The sequence below is a fragment of the Mercenaria mercenaria genome, chromosome 3 (assembly GCF_021730395.1).
Source record: "Mercenaria mercenaria strain notata chromosome 3, MADL_Memer_1, whole genome shotgun sequence".
Taxonomy (NCBI): Eukaryota; Metazoa; Mollusca; class Bivalvia; order Venerida; family Veneridae; genus Mercenaria; species Mercenaria mercenaria.
In genome coordinates, this window is record NC_069363.1 from 33,338,526 (window position 1) to 33,355,354 (window position 16,829).

General features: G+C 35.1%; 1 protein-coding gene across 5 annotated transcripts in view; it reads right to left on the minus strand.

Moving 5' to 3' along the window:
• Positions 1-384: 384 nt before the first annotated feature.
• Positions 385-16,829, minus strand: part of LOC123525146 (patched domain-containing protein 3-like) — a 32,656-nt gene continuing 16,211 nt past the window's right edge. For 4 of the 5 annotated variants that reach the window (XM_045303936.2, XM_045303933.2, XM_045303935.2 and 1 more), the window contains 12 exons: positions 13,902-14,025; positions 12,963-13,135; positions 12,335-12,586; positions 11,962-12,139; positions 11,007-11,189; positions 10,562-10,680; positions 6,522-6,683; positions 6,258-6,383; positions 5,752-5,896; positions 4,259-4,380; positions 3,580-3,942; positions 385-1,779 (listed from right to left, as the gene is read on the minus strand). In XM_045303936.2, the coding sequence (XP_045159871.2) occupies positions 1,681-1,779; positions 3,580-3,942; positions 4,259-4,380; positions 5,752-5,896; positions 6,258-6,383; positions 6,522-6,683; positions 10,562-10,680; positions 11,007-11,189; positions 11,962-12,139; positions 12,335-12,586; positions 12,963-13,135; positions 13,902-14,025 (2,046 nt within the window). In that variant the 3' untranslated portion in view covers positions 385-1,680. Of the gene's footprint in view, positions 1,780-3,579; positions 3,943-4,258; positions 4,381-5,751; positions 5,897-6,257; positions 6,384-6,521; positions 6,684-10,561; positions 10,681-11,006; positions 11,190-11,961; positions 12,140-12,334; positions 12,587-12,962; positions 13,136-13,901; positions 14,026-16,334; positions 16,456-16,829 lie in introns of all 5 variants that reach the window. The other variant, XM_045303934.2, reaches the window with a different exon arrangement.

Consider the following 16,829-nt stretch of genomic DNA (forward strand, 5'->3'; position numbering starts at 1 on the left):
ATAACCAGATTTGAACTTGACCTAAAGATCATCAAGACTAACATTCTGACCAAGTTACATAGAGATATTATCATAAATGTGGCCTCTAGAGTGTTAACAAACTTTTCCTTTGATTTGACCTGGTGACCTAGTTTTTGACCCCAGATGACTCAATGTTAAACTCGTCCAGGATTTTATTGAGGGTAACATTCTGACTAAGTTTCATTAAGATTAGGCCACAATTGTGACCTCTAGAGTGTTAACAGTCAAATTGTTGACGACGGACGACGGACAACGACAGACACAGGGCGATCACAAAAGCTCACATTGAGCACTTCGTGCTCAGGTGAGCTAAAACGAAAGCGTATTACCACTTGAATCTGTACAAATTTACAAAAGAACATGCTAATTCGTATTTTCATTTTATTTTGTATTTAAATACAACAGTTTATAACAATTCAAAACATTGAAAATAGACGTAACAATCGATACATAATAAATAGTACAATATCACAATTATTATCTAATCATTCATTCATGAATCTTTTAATTTATATCATTACAGAATCATAACACCAAGAAAGTCATGTGTGATATTCTCACAAATGCTGAATGCACCTATATAGCATCCACAATACTTTGCATTGGTTCTGCATGTTGATTAAGTAGTACGAAAAATAAATATAATATCTACGTTTTAGCTACATCTATAAAAAGTTGATGAACAATTTATATGAAAGTTATATAATGTTAAAGTAAAATCTCAGACGATTGACAAAAAGTAGTGTAATTTTGCACAGTAGTATCCCAGTGGAGAGGCGTGATCAGCGGCCACAGTCTCCGCATGCAGCCATGCATCATCAAAACGTTTACAGGAAACACTTTAAGAGTAACATTCACAGTAAATAATAAAATACTTGTACAGCATTGAATATTATTTTATGCAAAACATCAAAAAAAATGAACAAAATTTATCACAAGAGTTTTGCAACTGGCTGGTTGAACAAAGAGGTGCATGAGTTTCACGTGTTTTACACTGATCAAAGAGCTTCTTTAACATATTTCGCAAATTTTACATGCTGATCGTCGTACAGTTTAGTTGAAATAATGAATGAAAAGAACAGAACATATAGTTTATTATGACTCTAGTCTAGAATGTCTTGTTCAATGACATTACAACACAAGTTTTGAGTGGTGTGTGTGTAAATATAACGATAAGCTTATTGAAGCTTAAGAAGATTTCCATGTTGCTCACTGAAAAAAAAAAAGTCTTATTACTTGCACTTTACATGTTACTAATTACTTCACTTTACGAGTGTTGCTCTATCAAAAGATAGCAATGATTACATGTTGCTCATTGAACAATTATCTTATTACATGACTGTTACACGTTACTAATTACTTCACTTTACGAGTTTGTAGGAGTTGCTCGATTAACAGTTAACAAGATTTACAAGATGCTCTTTGAACAATTACCTTAACACGAGGTTTACATGTTTCTAATTACCTCATTTCACGAGTTTGGAGTGTTGCTCAACTAAAAGATAACAAGATTTACATATACTCATTAAACAAATAGGAAACTTGGTAATTGCACCAGCTTTTGTATGTATTTATTGTTCAAAGGGCTGTGCATGCTTGCAGCATTTTGATTGCACAATTTAATAAATAACAAAAATATGAGTTCAACTCTGAAGGCTGTTATACATTGTCAGTCTTCGTGTATGGTACATGGGGCTCGGGAAATGGAATCTGCACCAGTGAGCCATTGGACATTTGTTCATAATACGACCCCGAGTACTGAAAATATACAGTCAGTGTCTGCATAAAATTGACGCAAAGTAAACAAACGGATTGTTGCATAATTTTGTAATACAGTGTATATCATTTCATTGAAACAGAATGAGGGACAAACTCTACCATGTTCAAGATGAGGTTTGCGGTACAAACACTGTGATGTTGTTAAGTTTACAAAATATTACATCTTCTAAGAATGTACTTAAATAGTTTGGGAAAATCAAAGGGAAATGGATTATCATTGGCTAAATTGAGTATAAGAAGCATTTGTCCGTATTTCAGTCCGTTTTTTAGTGGTTTATGGACTTCTTATTATAATTTACAAATATTTCGACTGATTTAATATGCGCCAAATGTTCGACCACTGGAAATTACGTAACAAACAATTCGTGAGGCTAAATTTTGTATCCGAATTTAAATAGTGAAAATAATAGAATTACTAAGTACTATTTTTATGATAGATAACTTGTTAGGAAAGATCAGGTCCGAGTTGCTCAAAACTTTATCTAGAAGATAAGCTGTCATGTTAATGATTTTATTTTTTATAATTATGTGAATTCTTTTATTAAAGAGCAAAACAGTAATAAAATATACGAATGTGGAAGTTTTAAAAATAGCATTTACAAAACATAGGACAGAAAGAAATGAAGACTAACAAACTGAAAAACGTATGCATTTATGCATGTACAGTGCAGTTAGCCTTGAAACAAAATGTCAACGTTCAGACAAAAGACACACAATCACAATTTAATTATGTAATAATTCATAACTACATAAAGACAAAAACAACAAAAAAAACAACAAAAACAATAAGTACACATTCTTGGAATGTGGATATTACTTTGGATATTTGTCCCTGCTGCATTTTATATTCTTATATTGTCAGGACGCATGAGACATACATTTTGTTCCTTATTTTGCATATAGATACCTCTTGTCAAAACAAGAAGCAAGAGTTACCAAAAGAAGGTGCAAGTTAAAAGTTTCAGTAGGAAGTCACAACATTCAGCTGTCATAATAAACCGGTCACTTTAGCTTGGTGCCGAACAGGAAAAAGGTCAACGTTGACAGTCAATTAAAATATATAAGTCATATTAGAACACAGTTCGGTAAATTTGAAACTCCCCATTGGTGATTTTGCCACTGAACGTTCTGTGACAGTGATCCGCTGTGTTCATATTTATGTTTGATTTGTCCACGTTTGTCATAGGTTTTACTTTGTCCATATTTTCAAGATGTACACATCAATACGGGTTTCCGAGTAGAGAGTAGAGGGGTGCGTTCTTTGAACTTAGCTGTTCGCTGTTTCTGTTGGAGCTTTGTGCTTGTTTCCGTATTACAGCAGCAGTATTAAAGTTGTAATTAGGTGGGCCAGTTGAAAGGTCGTATACATTAGCAATTACTCTTTGACTTATGAAGTTTTCAAAAGAATTTACCCAATTGAATTGTTTTCCAAATCTTTTGCTACATTTGTCATGTGACAAACAAACTATTTACCAAATGAGAACATTTACAACATCATTTAATACCAATGTAGAAACACAGCTATAAAACCATTAAAACATATAAAAATACGTATTTATTTAGGGAATGTTGCAGCAAATGTTCAGTTTAAGAACTTGATAATGCTTTGAGCAACTCGGTTCTAAGGTATTTGTACAATTACTGTCAATATGAGAACAATTAAAAAAAATACTCGAGCATATTTCTTGATCAAGGTAGTTCAGAAAATGTGTAATTGCATACAATGTAAAATGTCTACATCTTATAGATGAAATGGGAATCTTATATACCATTACTCACCCTCGGGTTATGTTCGTTGTTAACCGCAATGTCTAATACCCCTTGACTGTTAGGTAAACTATTGCACTGGTCATAGTTGTTTCCCGGAAGAGCGCTATCAAACTCCTTCCAGAATAAACTATCGTCTTTTATACTGCCATTTGCTGTTTTCTTTAATGGATGCAGTTCTGTCATTTGTATATCACCCATATCACTATTGTGTACATTTATTGCTATGTCAGCTGCTTCTAAATATTTGGCTTCTAATTTGTCTGTTTCTGACAAGAAGTTTGTATTATATGGCTCAGGGCCTATCAAACTGAGTATCACAGGAAGGAAAACTAATCCATGAAACAGACCAAATATCACAACCGATGTAAATATCTGAAAATGAATAAATAAAAATAAATAAATCATATCAATGTTTACAATGCGCTAATAATCTCAAATATAATGGTTTCAACAAATCCAAGTTTTCAACAATCAGATGCTTTTCGTAAAATGAATATGCTTTCCTATTCTGTCCTTCAAAGTAATTGCTAAATTTAAGTACGATTTATTTTCTATTCATGACAAAGCGAACGAACAAAACAAACATTGTAAAAATATACTTATATGGTTCCTGAACTAAATTACATCGATGCAATAAAAAGGAAAGAAAATAAATTGTAAAGCTGTAGTTGCGTGGTAGTTTACTTACCCTAAAGAAAAGTGTGAAACCATAGCTGATACTGTTGACTAGAAGTAAGAAGGCAAGGAACGTACTAAATCCTCCACTAAACACAGCTGGTCCCATACTTACCAATGTCTTCCGAGTTCGCTCTGAAATAAATAATAACAAGGCAGTCTGAAAGACAGCTAAATCCCCCGCCATCGGTATGGATAGTGAAAGGAATAAACCTTTGACCTTGAGCTGTGACCTTAACCTTGAACTGACATGGCTGACCCATAAATTCTGCACATCGTCTAGATGAGGTGATCATTTGACCCAAGTTTCATGAAAATCCTAAAAGGGGTTTAGGAGATACAGAGCTCAAACCTTTAACATTGAGTTGTGACCTGGACCTTGAGTTGACATGGCTGATTCATGAGTTCTTGATGACGTGATCATTTGACCCAAGTTTAATGTAAATCCTTCAAGGGGTTTAGGAGATACAGAATGGACACAAAATGGAAGGCTCAAACCTTTGGCTCTAAGTTGAGACCTTGACCTTGAGCTGGCATGGCTGACTCATCAATTCTGCACATCATCTTGATGAGGTGATCATTTGACCCAAGTTTCATGAAAATCCTAAAAGGGGTTTAGGAGATACAGAGCTCAAACCTTCGACTTTGAGTTGTGACCTTGACCTTGAGTTGACATGGCTGACTCAGAAGTTCTTGATGAGGTGATCATTTGACCCAAGTTTAATGTAAATCCTTCAAGGGGTTTAGGAGATACAGAGCGGACACAAAATGGAAGGCTCAAACCTTTGACCTTGAGTTGTGACCTTGACCTTAAGCTGACATGGCTGACTCATAAGTTCCCACATTGTCTTGATGAGGTGATCATTTAATCCAAATTTCATAATTATCCTTCAAGAGGTTTAAGAGATATAGAGCGGACACGAAATGGTAGGCTCAAATCTTTGACCTTGAGTTGTGACCTTGATCTTGAGCCGACATTGCTGACTTATAGGTTCTGCACATCGTCTTGATGAGGTGATCATTTGATTCAAGTTTCATGATTATCCTTCAAGGGGTTTAAGAGATACAGAGCGGACACAAAATGGAAGGCTCAAACCTTTGACCTTGAGTTGTGAACTTGACCTTGAACCGACATGGCTGACTCATGGGTTCTGCACATCGTCTTGATAAGGTGATCATTTGACCCAAGTTTCATGAAAATCCTTCAAGGGGTTTAAGAGATACAGAGCGGACACAAAATGTTACAGAAGGAGGGAAGGACAGAAGGACGGAAGGACGGACGGAGACCATTCCTATGACCCCACCACTTGTGGCGGGGGATTAAAAATGTAGTAGCATGCAAGCACATAAGAAAATGCATCTTAAATGTCTATGCGTTTACATATTGATGACCAAGGTTTAGAAATGTAATTACAAATATTTGACAGGCATATTCACATTCAAAGAAAGTTGTCATATCTTCAACAAAGTAACCCATTAACATCCTATAATAAAATCTCTAAATACCATTCTTATTTCCAGTATGAGTCATAAACGAGTGTCCAATATGAGCTGAGTAGTCGACAGCAAGTCCAAAGCAAAGGATCAGCAGAACACTGGATGCTGTATCAACAGAAATATCCCAGAATTGCATGGTGCCAGCGACATCAATCTACAGAAACAAACAGCGTCGTTAATATTTTACATCAATGACAATAAAAAAATGCAGTACTCATGTAAAAAACATAGAAAAATGCAGCAAAACATATAAATATTAAGAAAGGGAGACCTTATGGAAAAATAACTTCAGCCTGCAATTGTTTTATTTGGTTGCGTTCTATTCTTCAAAAGAATCTGTCTGCAGGGCTTTCAATCGATAATAATCGATCAGTAAAGTCTAAATACAACAAAAATAAAACAATCAGTAGAGGCGGACTGAAATGTCTAGTCAACAATAAGACCAGATTCAGAAGATTGATTCAAACAAAAGGTATCTATAGAGATACAATTGTAATGTAAACAGGTAAACTTACAACTGTGCAGACGACACAAAAGAACACAAGAAGACTGGTCCAGAAGTTGGCGATTAGAATCAAGGTCACAACAAATACACAAACTGCGGCTAGGGCGAGGTTCCGGTACAACTCTAGCTTCAATACCTGAAGAAAAATGAATATTACTTTCTAGAGTAACACTATCAAGAATAAACGTAGATTTTTTAAGACTTTCGCCTTACCAGATATAAATGCTGTATCGTACATAAATTACTTCTGAAATCACAAGGAACAAGCAATTACCTTATTAGTTTCGTTGAACATGTACTGCGGATTTGAGTAGACAAAACAGGTGCCCCCACCAGGAAGGCTGTAGCCATCCACGAGGTCTCTCATATCATCCATGGCTTTGATATTGCAGATAGATGTGGTACACTTCACGTGACGGAATGTTAAAACAGAGCCCTGAATAATGGAAAGACATATACCTACACGCACATGTTAAAGCTTACAAAAGAGCAAATTCTGACATAAAATGTCAGACACGGCTTTGACTGAATGGTGCTCATAATATGGGAGATTGGATTATGCTCCTTATTTGAAATATCTGCGAGACTGAATTATACTCATTACCTGAGAGTCTTGATTATGCTCATTATCTGCGAGACTGAGTTATGCTCATTATGTGAGGGACTTGATTATGCTCATTATCTGCGAGACTGAATTATACTCATTACCTGAGGGACTGGATTATGCTCATTATCTGCGAGACAGTATTATGCTCATTATGGGAGGGACTGGATTATGCTCATTATCTGCGAGACTGAATTATACTCATTATCGGAGAGAAATATTGATATATAAGACTACATGTATTAATTAGATGACTTCACGAAATACATATGCATTTATTTTCATTTTAATTAATGTAACAGAACGAGACCTCTTATTCCTCAAGCTGTTATAAGACAACAATGAATATGGTCGTTAAATTCCAAATGTCCTGTATACTTATCCAGTTAGAGATCAAAATCAGGAAAAGGAAAAAATTTCATCTTTATTTCTATAGAAATTTTTAAGCAGTACATACTCTCATCGGGCCTTAGTACGCTGAATCAACACAATCATGAAAGTAGCGAATGGACTGAAACATTTATGTCATCAAAATGTTAAACTATATAGGGTTTTCAGACGGGAATGAATCTCTCATAAATCTTTTGACATGAAATTGATCGTGAAACGCATAGAAACACAAATACAGAGAGAACAAGAGCTCGTCGAACACGAAATGCCACCCTTGATGCATTCAGTAATTGCACAAGGAACAGAAATAATTTGCTCACTGTAAACAAAAGTTCTACTGTTCTGGTTCGATGTGACATTGACCTTTGACCTATTGACCTCAAATCAACAGGGGTCATCTGCTGGTCATGATCAACCTCCCTATTAAGTTTAGTGATCCTATGCCCAAGCGTTCTCAAGGTATCATCCGGAAAGGGTTTAACTGTTCCGGGTCAATGTGACCTTGACCTTTAGCCTACTGACCTAAAAATCTACAGAGGTTATCTACAGGTCATGACCAACCTCTCTATCAAGTTTCATGATCCTAGGCCCAAGCGTTTTCAAGTTATTGTCTGGAAACGGTTTAAACGGTTCCGGGTCACTGTAACCTTGACCTTTGACCTACTGACGTCAAAATCAATAGGCGTCATCTGGTGGTCATGATATACCTCTCTACCATCTTTCATGACCCTTGGCCTAAGTGTTCTCAAATTATCGTCCAGAAACCGTTTAACTGTCCCTGGCCAATGTGACCTTGAACTTTGGCTTAATGACCTCAAAATCAATAGGAGTCATCTGCTGGTCATGATCAACTTCCCTATCAGTTTTCCTGATCCTAGGCCTAAGCGTTCTTAAGTTATCGCCCGGAAACCGTTTTACTGTTCCTAGTCACTGTGACCTTGATCTTTGACCTGCTGAACTCAAAATCAATAGGGGTCATCTGCTGGTCATGCCAACCTCCCTATCAACTTTTACGATCCTAGGCCCAAGCAATCTTGAGTTATCATCCGGAAACCGTTTAACTGTTCCGGGTCACTATGACCTTGATCTTTGACATACTGACCTCAAAATCAATAGGGGTTATTTGCAGGTGATGCCCAACCTTCATATCAACTTTCATGATCCTAGGCCTAAGCGTTCTTGAGTTATCACCCGGAAACAGATTGGTCTACATACAGACCGACCGACAGACAGACAGACAGACAGACCGATCGACATCTCCCTCCGTCTTCGAAGGGTTGGGGGGGGGGGAGGCACAAAAAAACGTTGTAAAATGAACACGTATGGTCGAGTAAAGATCATACAGTACAATCTATTATCATTTACAGGGATAAAGAACTATCAAAATCATTTTTGGAGTGAAGTTGGCCATTCATTTATTAAGTTTGGTCGGCCTTAATATAACACAGACTCATTTATAGGCCATAATTATGCCGACATTCCAGTTTTTTTTATTGTGGAGAAAGACCCCTTGTACCACATGGGACACTATTTCCTCACAGGCAGCCACCTGGGTAGAACCATCGACTTTTCGTAAGTCAGCTAGATTCCTTCCTCAAATGAACGAATTCTACAACCTAAGCTAGGTTTCGAACCAACGTCGATGATTTGAAATCAGCAAACCACTAGGCCACAGAGGCCCCTTTAAGGATTTTGAATATAAACCGCAAAATGAATAAAAAATAAAATTTACGCCTAACAGTTGTATAATTTAAGCAGAGAAGGTAATACACAGATATTTCATGCTTGTTTCTTACAATTTAAACAAAGTAAAACAATATTTAGAATATATAATGATGCATGTTCGTGAAACCATCTATTATGGCACATTACAGTGAAGCTAGAGAGAAGACGGTCCGCTATGGACGTTAGATTATATGGATGCCTAAACAGGTAAAAGCATTTTCAGAAAACTGAATGATAATATAGGATTTCACCAAACTTTACTTGTTGCAACAACCGTTCTGATAATGCTATCGATGTCGGAGAGCGGGGCACTCCAAATGAACTGATAAAATTATTGATTAAGAAACTGTTGATGATAATATGAAGTATTCCAGACGCAGATTGTCAAGTACATTTGTAGAAATCTTTTGACCTATAGTTAACTTAACCTTGACATGATAGCGTCATTTGGCTGTTTTATGTCAATTCACCGTAAAATCAAACTCACATAACCTTTAACGTGAGACAAAATGTTGGCAATGTCTTATACATTAGTCAGTCTACCAACGACAAATCAAAGTTCATTTACAAAATCATATTTTTGGTCCGGAGGCATTCCCACACATAATACTAGGAATATATGAGTATATATATATATATAAGTAAGAGGATCATTTTGAAAGCATAGAACGTAACCAAGAAAAATAATAGCAAGCTTGGACTTATCACGTAACAGTAAGGAGTATGTACTTCGTTGTGTTTAAAAATGAGATAATATTCCTACGTGTTGCTTTAAACACACTTTGTCAATAAATTCTAAATGGCATAAACAAATCTTCTAAAGCTTAGTTTTTCCCCAATATCATAAACGCTATCCAAGATACAAATCTCAAACTTGCCATACGTTTAGAAAATTATAATGCAAATGTAAAATATAGTAAATTTAATCCGTCTGATAATTTTGCACATTTTACGACCATGTCCTATGAGTCACAGATATATAAATGTATCGAATCTTCGATTTTTTTCTGGGTAAGATGAAATTTGTCTGACCGGATGTCAGGCAGTATGTCCAGAAAATTCGAGAAGTCAGTTTTTATATATAGTAGAATTTCGGTTATAATAGATAGGGTGATAATTTTGCATCATCACTTGTTCTATTGCATATACTGTGGTGCATGTTTATGGTGCTTTCTTTCACAATAATCTCATGAAAACCAAAGCTATCTGACAAGGACTAAATCAGTATGCATATAATCAATGACAGGCAATGTTCAAAGGCAAAAGAAATCTAAACTGCTGAATAACTTGGGATTTTTTTTCTTCTTATTCACGATACAAAAACTCTCTGGTGTTTTATTATTGCTTTTATTACAAATAATAAAGAAGACCAAAAGTGACAAGTAAAGACTAAATCAGTGTGTATGTAAACAATGACAGGCAGTGAAAAAAAATATTTATTTTGAAAGAAAAAAATATCTGTTCTTCTAATTTATATTCTGAATTCCCAAGATGTCACTTTCTTTCAAGTAATTTACAAATTGATTAGCAACAATTGCAACAACCATCAATGCTCTGAGTGCTTTGATTGTGATAAGTAATTATCTACAACTTACCGTTATTTTTGTAGGACTAGTAACATTATCAAACTTTATATTTCTCAAATAAACTCTTCCATCCTTTGTCATCAGGAATTGCATCAACTGGCTTAACCAATCCTGCTGGTAAGGTACAACTGAAATTCAGTAAATACAACTGGTTTGTGCAAAATGATAAACGATGTCGAACAGAATAGATCAAATATATTACCAATGTACAATAGAAAAATATAAAAAGCAGATATTCTTCTACGGGATATATGACATTCTAAATCATTTGTTTTGTCAATAATAGGCACCAGTAGGTGTAAAAAGTGTTTTCTTTACATTAATTGAACAATGCTAATCGGGATTAGTATTTTCCATATTTGATCCCATGTTTTATTCAGTTATATGTTTCACTTTTCTCCACTTTTTCTCTGGCAATATAATCATACTTTATCATTTTAACGTAAACACAAACCTGATATATCTTGTGACAAGTTTGTCATTGCGTGAGAAATTGCGACATTAGAAGTTTCATTTTGCCATTTCACAAAACTGGCCAACCAGAAATCTACTGTTGTTGACTGGACCGATGGTTTGTCCTTGATGAGATGGTACAGTTCAAACAATCGGTCGAAATTCTGATTGTAATCTAATTTTCCTGTGAAAATATACAAAATAGATTTTTCATTGCAGTATACTACAAGAGAAGCAGTTATACGCATACCCTTGAAATGTTTGATAACGAAAAGAAATAATCCTTTAAAAGAGCAGTCTCATCTCTATCACAAACCTAATACATTAATCAGTAGGTTATCTAGTGAAAAGACTGATCACTGCAGAAAGAGAAAAGTAAAGGAACTCCTTGATAATCCGTTTCAGAAACGTAAAATAAATATCAACCTGATTCAAGCCCGGGGTTTGTTTGGTTGCGTTCAATGCTTCCAAATGATATCGTAAGATTTTATCTATCTTAACAGTAGCATTTCAGCTTCGGAAGTCGACCACAAAATGTCTCTTTGGATTTTCCTGGCCCTTTTAAACCAACGGGTCTACGCTATATTTCAAGATAATAGAATTCTGCTTAATCTTGTGACAGGAACTGTGGGTGACGACGTACATTTCATTACCTCTACCGAATACGGAATTCGGTTGTAATTTGATTGGCTGCTTTCTATTCTTCCAAAGGATGACTTTATACAATGCACCAAGTAAAATTATATCCCCAGCTTCCTGCCAAAACGCATGCCAGTAACAAGTCTTGGAAACAATATAGGGAGGAACTAGAGGCACGAAAACAATCAAATCATGGACACAAACAAATAATAATAATAAAAACAATCAAGTGAAGAATGACAACTCATGACAATAATCAGTGTATGGAAATATCTGATTATCGCCCTGACATTATGACACAAGTAACAGATAGTTACCACAATACATCTGCACAAATGCTCCATCGTTCGGGAAGTAATTTCTGTCTGCCTCTACATATTTCTGGGAGTAGGAATCTTTTGGCAGGTACATGCTAGGATCAAAGTCGTGTTTTATTCTGATAAAACTCCAAATATTTACACCAGTCATGGCAAACGCGGCCAATATGACAATCACCTGCAATAAGATACAAAACAACCTAGAAAAGGTCGTTGCATTGTATGTCTTAAACGCGTAGTTCTACAAACGTCAAATAACCAGAAACAGGCTGATCACAATTACATATTTTGTTAATAAAGGAGAGCGTCATAAAGCTATGAGTGATTAAGATTAAGACTGGAAAGTACATTTTGAGCTTGAATAAGAAATTACCTTCACTGGAATCTTTGTAAGAAGTGGACCCCAAATGTTTCTCATAAATGCATACTGTAGGCTGAAGCTGTAATATTTTCCAGGTTTGTAATTGTCGTCATGTTTGTAACACATAATACAGGCATTCCTCTTTGAATCTATTCGTTTCTCATCTAACGTTACACATGCCACAAAGAACGTAGCTTGCAATATGTATAAAGCTAAAACGCCTATAGCTGCATAAAGACAGAATGTGCTTAGTGATGGAATCACCTGAAAACAATTTGAAATATTTTTAGAAATAAGTACCATTGTCCATAGATGATGAGAGAAAGCGTTTGTTGTATGGAAATACTGTTGTTTTAAGGATACGGGAGAGAAATGCAAATTATTCCTGCAGGGAATACAACATTTAGATAATGATTTTATATAACTGAATCACTGAATGCTACCAAAACATCTTAGATCACAAGTAGCAAGGCCTCTATCACCAGATAGAACGTCGTTTCCAGCAGCTACTACCGTTGCTAAATTGATTTTAATAGAACTGGTGGTATAAATACCACTAGGTACCAAACATGAAAAAATTCATGCATGAAGAAGATGCAGAAACTCCAATAAGTTCCATAAACAACTGTAAGAGGCTTACCGTAGATCCGCCGATTCCAAAGGCCACTATGTCTGTGACTGAAGTAACGGTAATAGAAACTCCAGCGTGTTTTAGCGTCAGTCCAATCCTTTCTTGTACTGGCAATTGTCTTTCTTTCGGCGTGAGTTGTCGCAAAGATTCGACAATCACAAACATGTCATCTACACCAATCCCTAAAATAAATGTTAAAGTATATAAGTTTTAGACGATTTACTTACTGTATATTTGGGTATATTTCAAACATCTTTTATTTCGAAATTTGCCAAACATCCGAGAGAAGTAAGAATTCTCGTTTCGAAGCTGCTGAAAAGGCTTTATACACGACTGCTTTGAGTTGGCGTGCAATATTTGCAATATCGGAGAAAATTTAAACACTTCGAACAATAGTTCAGTATATGTTTGAACTGATTTGAAAAAAACAGACAAAGAAAAAAGGCAGGTATTGATAGTTTGTACATAAGTTTGACATTTTGTACATTTGCTTTGAACAAATTATGTGCACCTGGTAATTATATGAAACTGTAATTTATCTTTAAAAAGGCAAACTGAAAGGAACATTGACGTATAAGGCAATGGTATCAAACTACTTGTTATGCATAAACATGTAAATATCATTAGAATAATTATAATTATTTCCATATGAGCCGTGCCATGAGAAAACCAACATAGTGGCTTTGCGACCAGCATGGATCCAGACCAGCCTGCGCATCCGCGCAGTCTGGTCAGGATCCATGCTGTTCGCTAACAGTTTCTCCAATTCCAATAGGCTTTAAAAGCGAACAGCATGGAGCCTGACCAGACTGCGCGGATGCGCAGGCTGGTCTGGATCCATACTGGTCGCAAACCCACTATGTTGATTTTCTCATGGCACGGCTCATATAGAAGAATGCAGAATATTATTTTACTGTTTTGATTTAAGTGATTGATTCATTAACATACCTAGCAGCATGAAAGGTGTTATTTGATGGATTGGACCGAACATGATTCCGGTTCCCAAACCAACACCGTACGTGAATATAATGGCCATCCCTATACTTAACAACCCGGACATTGCTAGAAATATCTGAAAAGTAAAATAAAATTATATATATAATTATATAATTTTAAAGCTGTATATGTTACCGAAAAAGGAAACACCACAAACTATTAATCCATGGTCATGTAATACAGAATATTTATGTGTGTAGCCAGACTTTCATTATATTTTTACAAACTTTCGAAGATAAATTAGGTTTCTGCAAGTAAATGCGTTGATTTATAATAAGCAGCAGAGTCAAATATATGGATGAAGAATGTTAAACAAAAAATAATTCTATTATGGTATGTATTTGATATAAAAGAAAACAGCAATAGATGTAATAGGCACAAATATGAATTAAAACCCATAGGAAAATTAGTAACATAGCATGCAATATTCATGCAGTATCATACAAGTTAATTTTAGTTTTTTTCTTATTTCTGCTAATTTCTAATATTCGCAGAAACATAAAACGTTATGGATTAACAAGTGTGTTAGTTTGTTATAGAAAGCTCTAATTTCAATATGTGTTTAAGGTGAACATTATCTGGCTTTTAAATGGATAAATGTAAACATAGGAATTTCTCTTCGTTCTGTAAACTTTGATATTCATCTTCATATACTATATTTCTATTTCAACGTTATATTTCTTGTTCCAATTTTATCAAATTGATTTATTTAACATATCATAACTGTAGTTCAATGTCAATTTCATATGTTTGTTCAAATTTTCTCCAAAATTCTGTATTTATTATTCAAGAACTGTACTTTAGTGACAATTTCATATATTTGTTAAAATTTTGTCCAAATTGCCACTATTATTGTGTAAGAAAATTAGTTCTATGTCAACTTCATTCTTGAGTCCACACTATCTTATCTTGTTTATCATATTAACTGTAGCTCTATGCCATTTTTCTTTGACATCTACTACAAATTGATGTATTCAGCGTATCATGATTTAATATAAATATTTTGCCCAAATTTGTCAAGATACTATATAAATATATAAATATTTTATCCGCAGTTAAGGTCTATCGTTGTATTTAATTAAATGTCATCTTGATTAATTTAAGTTCTTATCCACTAAGCTGTGCTTAAATGTCGAATTTGTCACCTTTGTCATGCCATATCCGTGATGCCTGTTCAATCAATTAAATTTTCATGTTAATTGTATACATAACTTCGTTCGTTCTGATTAATTTCCATTTAAATTACGAATATATTAATATTGTCCAGAACAGAAAATTTGTCTACAATTCACCCTAACAGCTATGGCTTCAAAATCTCGCTTGGGTTATAGAATTATTTCATGTGAGGAAGCAATTTGGCTGGTTTATGAAAGGTCGGTTGTTCTGTCCAAGTGCCAACTCGTGAATAATGTCAGGAGAGGCACCTCGCGATGAAAAGCTGAAAGTCGTCGTATGATCCTTAAATATTGTGTTGATGTGAAATTAACTCCAACAGATACATACATATTAACTTCAGACAAAGAAGGTATTGCTTAACTGCTCCCAATCAGTGGAAAAGACTGAAATGTCACTGCTGATTTGCGAGACGTGATAACAGAGATTTGAGTACATATGCAAATGTTGCATCATTACAAATGTGTAGTGCAGTTTCGGGCGTGTCGAAACTAATATAATTGTTTTAGTGGATTTGCCGTGGGATATGTACGCTAGCGCTTTGCCGTAATTGGTATGGGGCGAGTGGTTCCTGTGAATGCTCTCTGCCTATATATATGCCCAAAGCAAGTTTCTTTGATAGGCAATGTCGTTTGCGTTAACTCTACCACTGAATATTGGTAGTACTTAGCTAAGTATATATCGTTAATATCATCAATTATTTGTGAAACATGAAAAGGAACATTACTTAGGTCTTAGAGAAGAGTTTCAAACCAAAAGCATGCAAAAACATTGACAAAGTGACGATATTGTGCTGAGCAATTGGTTTCTAAACCAAGCAAAGACTGTCCAACATAAAAACACAAAGCACTGTACTGTACAATAAAATCTATTATTTAACGATTTGTTTAGCAGGCCCGTTGGAAGTATGTATCATATTTTTGAAAATTTGGAACAGTCTTAAAACGATTGAAATAAAAATGGAAAAAACAAATCTAGAATAGCATTCCTTTCAAAACAAGATTGTATTCCTAACCATGAACCTAGGTGCCACCAACTGATGAACAAAACTTCAGATAATCAGAAAACAAAATTGAAAAATCAAGACAGAAAAAGAATATACCCTGATAAAGTTTTCAGTTAAATGTGAAGGACCTGAAAAACTAACCGTCTCTCTAAATATCTAGGTGACTGACAGGTACAGAAACTGTGTCTGTCACGGCAGCACGATACCTTTTGCTCTATACAGCTATATTTGCCCATTGTAAATGCGAGATAAAGATACACAAGACTGAAGCCAACAGTTAAAACATTTACATCGCTGGAAAGAGCACCCATCGCTTCATCATCAAAGCTGCAAACAAAAAGTAAATTATTGTTTTTCTTCGTTCTACTGTTTGATCACCTTTTCCGTATCAATGATTTCACTAATTCTCTTAAAATACAAATGTTTAAAACAACCATTGACATCATAATAAAGAACTTCAAGGTTGGTAATATATATATATTTTTTTAATTTTCAAAACATCTTGTTATTTTGAATCTATCATCAAAAATAATTTTGGTGTAGTTTTCATAGTAAGTTTCAGCCACTTTGACAAAAAAAGGAGATCAATAATGAATTTGAGCCGCGCCATGAGAAAACCAACATAGTGGCTTTGCGACCAGCATGGATCCAGACCAGCCTGCGCATCCGCGCAGTCTGGTCAGGATCCATGCTGTTCGCTT